We start from the raw sequence: 7,842 nt of genomic DNA, 5'->3' as shown, positions 1-7,842 counted from the left end.
GGTTTTGGAAACCCATCATATCCTCCCATGGTATTATGGATGTGAGGGACAACGCATGTGTAACTGTAAACTCAAAAAATGGAACAGGTAAATATAGCTACTTGATGCAATTTTCTAGGAGGAGGGTAAGGAATAAGATGAGGAGGAGGATAAGGAATAAGATTATGTGTAAGTCTAACATATAAGGCCAATAGATAAGTCCAATGGATAAAGCCATGGCAGTGCACTATGATGCCATGTCCCTACCATGTCATTGCCTAATCATTTACATGTGTCATATTTCATGGCAACACTTGCTAAAAATAGATCTACTATAAATAAGTCACCTACTAAAAGTAAACATGCTATAAATAGTAGTCCTCCTAAACAACTGAAAAAGTATAAGAAAATGTGCATGTACACCATGACCTTCTTGGTAACCCCAACAATTTATGATAATAACAGTAATAAAATAGATAAATGGTGTGCATTTGATTATCCAAAAAATTATATTTCCTATATAAATAATAAAGAAAATATTATTTCTTGAAAAAAAGTAATACTAGAATAACAAATATACAAGTGTTAACCTTAAGTGATATATCTAACCCTAACCCTACCCTCTATAGTGAAAAGGAGGTTTTGCACTTGATTTTCACATATGTAAAGGCTCTTAAGATTCAATTTGAAATTCATTTTACATAAATATGATTATCTTAATAGTTTATGTAACCTTATAATTTGTAATTGTTCTTAAATTTTAGAAAATCATACTTTTTAATTTCAAAAATTTAAATATCACATTTTATAACTGTTTTGAAATTACTTTTTATTAGATATATGTTGTGGGTGCTTTTTATTTATTTTTGGTAAATATCATGAAAAAAAATTAAAAAAAATCTAAAATTATTTGACAATATATCCTATCAAAAGATACGGGCTTCCCTTTATTGTAAATAAAGTTATAATAAAGCACATTTGGTAAAAAAAACTGTAAATTCTTTATGGAAGAAGAAATTCAAACATTAAAAGAAACCACTCAAAGCTCAAAAGAAAATGTTTTCAACATGTATTTTTTTAAATAAATTTTAAAATTATATAAATTTAAATTTTTAAAACATTATTAAAAATTCATAATATTAAAAGTTATATAAAAAATATAAAATTATTTAATATGAAAGAAAACACGAAATGTAATTTAAAGTTAAAGAAATGAAAATATCAAATCTAAAATAAAATTACCAATTTTAAAATTAACTTTAATGAATTTTACGACACCCCTGAAACTAAACATAACTCACACTAGCAACTTTCCTTTTACAAAATCAATATAAAGATTAAAAAAGAAAATATATCAAAGAAATTTACTCGATTTTAAACATTAGCAGCTATATAATAGAGGATGATCAAACAAAACATTTATGTTATGATTAAACAAAACATTTAAGTTATGCAAGGCAACGGATTTAAAATTAGTGTAGCACACAATATTCATACTGAGTGCGCTTACATAGTTCACTCAAACATAAAGAAAACAGTGTAGCACAACAATATACTTGTGCATATGTATGAACTAACGGACGGAGTCGATGAAGGCACTATATACTATATAGAGACGCTGTTGGGAATTCCTCGAAATGTAAGTCCAGCACCTGTCTCGCCAGTATCGGAAGTGCCCGGGTATAACAGCGTGTAGGGAACCTCTGCGGGGCCGCGCCGGTTTTTCAACCTTTGATCTGTGTTCCTAATCTTGATATTCTGCTCTATCTCAAGTAGCTTGGAGCGAAAGCGTTGGAATGCTGTTTCAACGCGAGAGTCATCTGTCCAATCGGAGGCGGAGCCCTGCCCCAGGTATACCTCGCCGGTAGAATGCTTCGACAGAAGCTCCAGGACAGCCATGGTAGTGGCACAGGTCTTTGGATTGGACACAGTTTTTAGGAAATAGGCTTCCGGGTCACGAAGGAAGTCTAAGTATTGTGGGGATCCTTTCTCTGGAATAAGTTTCCGGGTGGTGCTGGGGTGATTGGGCATGAATCCCGCATAGCCGTACTGCCCGAAATTGACCGCTGCATGGTGCGCAGAAGCGATCCAAATGAGTGTGGTAATGCCTTCTTTCACATCCTCCACACTCTTCATCTTGTACCATCCTCCCTCATCACCCTTCTTATCTCCGTGACCCACTTCCACGATCTCTTTCCACCATGCTTGAACTTCTCTATCGCTCTCTACACTTTGGTCGTCCTTGTAATACAGCGATGTGTAGTCAGATACCCAAGACTTCAAGGCCGCCCATATTTCAAGCCCGTCCACTGCATACGGATAATCTTTTATCACAAGCCTCACACCATTTACTTTATCAGTAGGATCGCGCACAGCCATACCCCTGGACATGAACCCGTATCAGTGCATTAATATATATGTTAGTCCCACAAACTAATATTAAAGTAAAGTTACAGCGTGGTTATAATATTACCTTTTAAGGAGATCAGCTGGCAGTCCCTGCTCGTTGAATCTCCAATCCATGTATGCTTTGGCCGAAATTTCCATGGAATACTTACCACTCGTAAAGCATTGCTCGATTATGCCTCCTGCATTTATCAACGATTGACGAGCAGATCGATTGATCTCCATAGTATTGCGAAAGTGAGGGATGAGCAACTTGTGAAGTGGGTGGAGTTTGCTCAAATGTCTATGGGCAGAAATGATAAATGGCTCCACCACAGCATGAGTCCTGAGCCTGCATGTGAAAGGAAAAAAGAAAAACAAGTATTTTATTAATAATCTAAGTATACAAAATCACAGCAAATGTCAATATCATAAAGGTAATCATTAATCTTTTAACAAGCTCAAACTAAAAACAAAATAATGATCTCCGCTATTTAAGTCTTATTCTTCCTCTGCCTCTTGATCTTCTTCATCTTCATCTGATAGTGATGAATATTTTAGAAACCTCCTAAAAATTTTCCTACTTAATTTCTACTAAAAGACTTTTCTATATATATGTATGTTTAACCTAAACAAAGTAACTAAGTAACTGTTACTGAAATTAACAAGATTACTAAACAATATTGAAATTAACAAGATGGCTATCTCCTACCAATGTAACTGTTATTGAAATTAACAAGATTACCATCTCTTACCAATGGCTCACCAACTGATGGTAACCGGAATCGTTTGCCCGCACATGAGCCTTCGCTAGTTGCCATAACCATCCATGATCTTCACCGCTATAGTCAGGAGTGTAGACCTGTCTTGAACCCAAGCCCACTGATGTGGGAGGCAAACACAGCTCAATGGCCACAGGCTTTAGAGTTCCGGTGTCGGCCAGGAAGAAAAGTGAACGGGTAGCGTAAGCTTTGCTGGTAGGAAGCTGGTTGACAAGCTCCACGTACGGCATGTAAGCGTCATAGTAGTCCAATATAAAGAGCCGATTCGATTTAATAGCCTGCTATATGGACATGCATGCTTAATGGTTGTCTGTCTATTGTATTGCGGAAGAATATTCAAAATACTAGTATATAATCATTAACGAACCATTAAATCTAATTAACAATTTAACTGAAGGAACTAAATACCTGCTCCACCGAGATGCCATCTAGGTTTTTAAGAATATGTTGAGCGGTGATTGCACTCTGTTGGGAACCATAGATTTGTGCGTTCAGGTGGCCGGACGGTGGAAAGCTCTGTAATCACATTAAGAAGTTCGTATCCACATTAGTAGTCATAATAATAAGAAGTTCGTATCGACATTAGTAGTCATAATAATAATAATAACAATATTATTAAAAAGAAGTAAAAATCTCGGTTGCTTCGTACTTGTAAACATCGAATGACCATCGGATTCACTCCAGAAAGCGTCTGGCGGGCAAACTCTTCTTCTGTCATCCATGCAGCGTCATCCCCTATTGCACAGACACGGATTTCATTCAGTAATTATCAAACATAATTAATAGGGCTCAAAATGCACCAAATTCAAATTTAGGAATACTGATCGAGATTAATCAACTCACTGCTAATGATAGTGGGAAGCGGAAACTTGAGAATAGCTTGATCATCTGTATTCAGAATCCTCTTCATCGTCTGACCGGGAAGGACTTCTTTGGCTAAAGTGGTTGTAATGTTAGTCAAAAATGAAATTCCCTTACTATAGAGACCACGAACTTCCTTCAAACTGGCAAACTCAGGCTTAACAGCTGACATTATGGCGGGTATAACTACTTTAGAGAAAGCTTTGAGGAAATGAGCTCTGAAGTCTGAAAGGCACTCCTGCGGAAATTGTTCGTCTGAGGGAATATAGAAGGTCTGTGTAAGTCTGCATAGCCGGTTCAAGCTCTCGAAAGCCTGACCTACAAACGGTCGTAACACGTAAAGCGTAAGTTCTATTCTATATATATATATTTTGTAACGTAAAGCGTAAGTTCTATTCTAATACACTTTAATTTGATCATCTAACGCATGGGCAGCAGGTCGTTACTGGTTTTAGAACGCGGACGACCAGTTCTACACCTGCGGGGATATGGCAATTCCCGCGATCCACCCAGCACTTTCCTTTCTAACTCCTTCTTGGTGTCAGGATCGCCCAGATCATTGTAAACATCGTAGTCATAAATGCGCTCCCATGTACTCCTTTGGCCCGTTCCATTTCCTCTCAATCTCACCAGCTCTACGTTCCTCAAAGCCACCAGACCTAACGGCGTTTCATCGGGAAGATAGCTCTGCACACATGGATACATAAATATTAATATTTTAATTTCACACGGGGAGTGTGATGGAAAGCGTACGTAAATTTAACGAAATTAGACGTTATGTACATTATTTGCAAAGAAGACTCGCTCAGCGATTAGATTGGAGGAGATGACACTCATCCACTTGGGATATATCCAGGAGTTGCACAGGAAACGAATATCGCCTTTTCCGGGGATTTGAATTGAAAGCTCTTTTAGAAAGAACTCTCTGGAGTGATTGTTTGTCACCAGTACAGCGCCGGGGATCCCCATCTCAGGAGCCCACTCGAAGCTGATTCGGTGTTCTGAATCCTTACTCACGTATTCCAGCGAGGGGAGCAAATATTTCCATTGTAAATCAGCAGGACGACTACGTATACCGTGGCCCGTTTCTGCAATAACAGATCAATTCACGGCTGCTATAACTACTTGCGTAATAATTGACATGATATTACATGCATGGTAGAACAAAGCCAAGGAATTCATGACGGCATTAATCTATAATCTTGCAAATTCATTATTTCACCTTGATCTATGTGGTCGCTACTGACGAGCTGAAAATTCACCTTCTGTTGCAGCAACTCGAATACACGATCTCCAACGCTGGCAGATATATCCTTGACATCGAGAAGAGACGTTTTCCGAAGGATAACCCTCCCTTCGATCTTGGTAACTCCCTTCTTGCATCTCCCGAAATTTTTCATTTCTCTGTCAACTGTAATGCCTATTCAGCGTATACTTGCCCTTGCCTCGTATGTTACAAACATAAAATCATTGGTATTTATAGAATGGTCGTAAACAAATAATTTTGCTTTGTACGAATGGAATCACATATCACCGTACAATGTGAAGAGTGGTCCTGATGAGTAAACACCTAATTTTGCTGGAATGATTCCAAATCACTGGATTATAAAATGTTTCTCTCACCACAATAATTGTTATAATTTTCCTCCCCATCAGGACTGCTTTCACTAAAAAACTATTTTATTTGAAAAGTTATATTAAAAAATCATTATAATTTTCCTGCCCACCAAGACTGCTTTTACTAGTAAATTATTCTATTTGATGGATCAATTTATTTCTTTCGCATGTTTCTTCAATAATATTCTTTCTCATCCCCAAGACAATTATTCACCCCAGAATGTTATGCGAGCATAACTTTGGCTGGCTTATTCTTCCTTTATCCAATTGGAGGTGGTGATAGGTTAAGCATCTCCAGGAAAGACGTCATCTCAACCCCGTATCTTATGTCACTTAAGAGCCCGTCATCGTATCGTTTTCAATAGTTATGGTTGGTGTGAATTGTGAATTTGTATTTAATTGTAAGAGTGATTGCTTACTATGAAGTAGTTGATTCAATAGCAAATCTAATAAATCTATCTCTTCTGGAGGTTTTTTATTTTGTAGGTTTTTTTTATTTCTTTTTATTGAGTACGATACTAATGTGTAGTTGATTCAATAGCAATTGTATTCTAATAAATATATGGCTTTTTTTTTTAGGTCTTTTTAATATTTTTATTTGGTATGAGATTTGAGGTTGAGGTTTAAAGAATAGTAGGCAAAAGTTATATTCCATCAATTTGTCTATGTAGTGGAGGGGATTTTTGGAGGATACACTTGCTAGGTGAAAAATTTCCAAAAGAAAAATATGTTTAAATATGTCAAGAAAGAGGCAAGAATTTTTTTAAACTAGAGCATGAGGTACTTATTTCATAATAAATTTTATTTCACCATTATCTAAATTTTTATTGTGTTCTACCTGTATTATGTTGAGTATTTATGTGCATTTTTTTCGCACCTCATTAATAAGTGGTTAAATACAATTATGAAAATAAGATGATATTGGAGAAGATAATGAAATATTTTTTTATTGGGCTTATGAGATGTCAAATTATGGTGAAATCTTATCAAAATGGATCAACTCAACAAGATGGGGAAAAAATTGCAAATTAGAAGTTTAAAATGAAAAAGTTAATGGACGTGTATAACTTTTTGGCAATTGCATATGGAAACCAAGCTAGACCCACAACATCAATAGGCTCAATTCAAAATTGGGATCCACAAGGGACTAAAGCAAGAGTGAATTTTAGATTGTCTATAATGACAACCTCATTTTGCATATCATGGAATGTAAAACATCCCTTGAAACTTGGGAGACACTTAAAGGATTGTATGAAACAAAATAAACAATTCCGACCTTCTTTCTCACAAGAAAACATTTCTTAATTAAAATGATGGAAAACTAAGTTATTAGTAATTTTCTTTCTAGAATCAAAGAGCTTAAAGATAAGCATGGTGATATTGGTGAAAATATTTCGAGCTCCTAATGAATGGAATATTGAATGCATATAAATGTTTATCACCAATCCTATAGCTAGGGAAAAAGCATCTACATTTGATGAATCCACAGGTAAGCACCTACATTTAATGAATTGCCAAGTATTCTAGTTCAAGAGGAATAACAAAGAAAGAATGTCAACTACAGATCTAAGAGCTTCGTACACCTTCATCCACCTTCCTTTACCTTCAAAATACCTTTCTCACCTTCATGATGCTCTTGGGCCCAAGGAAATCTTCTAGCAAAACTAGGTATCATGTGGCATCCTGTAGCAATCTTGTAGCATTGCCTAAACTTGGCTAGATTTGCTTTAAGATCTTGATTTTTGCATTTTGGGATTGAATAATTACCCCCATACTTTGAATCAATGGTTAGGGATACCCAAGGACCACTCTAGACCCATTCTTTCTTCACTGCAAGTACAAGACAACAATTAGAATCACAATGACTATTCTTTTATGCAATGAGCAAGGATTGTGCTACTAAAGCTAAAACCATCTTACGCTCAGTAATATAAATGGAAACTCTTCAATGCAAATATATTAAACCTCATTTTTGAGGTTACACTCTTACATTTTTTAGTCATGTGTTGTAGTTTAAATTTCCTCTTTCAAGGTAATCTGCAAATAGAGTAATGATTTACATTATGCAAGTAAAGTGTTGACTTGATTGTTTTGCAAGTAGAATAACATTCTTTATTTCTACAACTAGTATAGTATATTCCCTTCATGTAACTATAATTAGTATTTGCATTTGATGAATGACACTTTCATTTCTTCAATTAGGATAATGTTCATTCTC

At 35.8% G+C, this 7,842-nt stretch overlaps 1 protein-coding gene across 1 annotated transcript; it reads right to left on the bottom strand.

The window, feature by feature from the left end:
• Nucleotides 1-1,477: 1,477 nt before the first annotated feature.
• LOC149248126 (linoleate 9S-lipoxygenase A-like) lies at nt 1,478-5,444 on the bottom strand. Its single transcript, XM_089456006.1, has 9 exons — nt 5,230-5,444; nt 4,791-5,095; nt 4,454-4,694; nt 3,990-4,325; nt 3,796-3,881; nt 3,555-3,662; nt 3,120-3,424; nt 2,453-2,716; nt 1,478-2,362 (listed from the first exon to the last, which is right to left on the bottom strand). Exons 1-9 carry the CDS (start codon nt 5,405-5,407, stop codon nt 1,585-1,587), a joined length of 2,601 nt encoding a protein of 866 aa, XP_089312132.1. The 5' UTR covers nt 5,408-5,444; the 3' UTR covers nt 1,478-1,584.
• Nucleotides 5,445-7,842: the final 2,398 nt, after the last annotated feature.

This window comes from Pinus tabuliformis, chromosome 7 (genome assembly GCF_031772625.1).
Source record: "Pinus tabuliformis cultivar Carrire ecotype Pingquan chromosome 7, CPIR1, whole genome shotgun sequence".
Classification (NCBI taxonomy): Eukaryota; Viridiplantae; Streptophyta; class Pinopsida; order Pinales; family Pinaceae; genus Pinus; species Pinus tabuliformis.
Note: the sequence above shows the minus strand (reverse complement) of the source record. Positions and strands in the feature narration are given on the sequence as shown.

Excerpts from the sequence above, each read along its gene's own strand:
- LOC149248126 (XM_089456006.1), bottom strand. The coding sequence starts at position 5,407 with ATGAAAAATTTCGGGAGATGCAAGAAGGGAGTTACCAAGATCGAAGGG. Across the intron at positions 3,882-3,989 it reads GCTTCCCACTATCATTAGCA|GGGATGACGCTGCATGGATG; the intron begins GTGAGTTGATTA and ends TCTGTGCAATAG. Across the intron at positions 2,717-3,119 it reads CATCAGTTGGTGAGCCATTG|GCTCAGGACTCATGCTGTGG; the intron begins GTAAGAGATGGT and ends TTTCACATGCAG.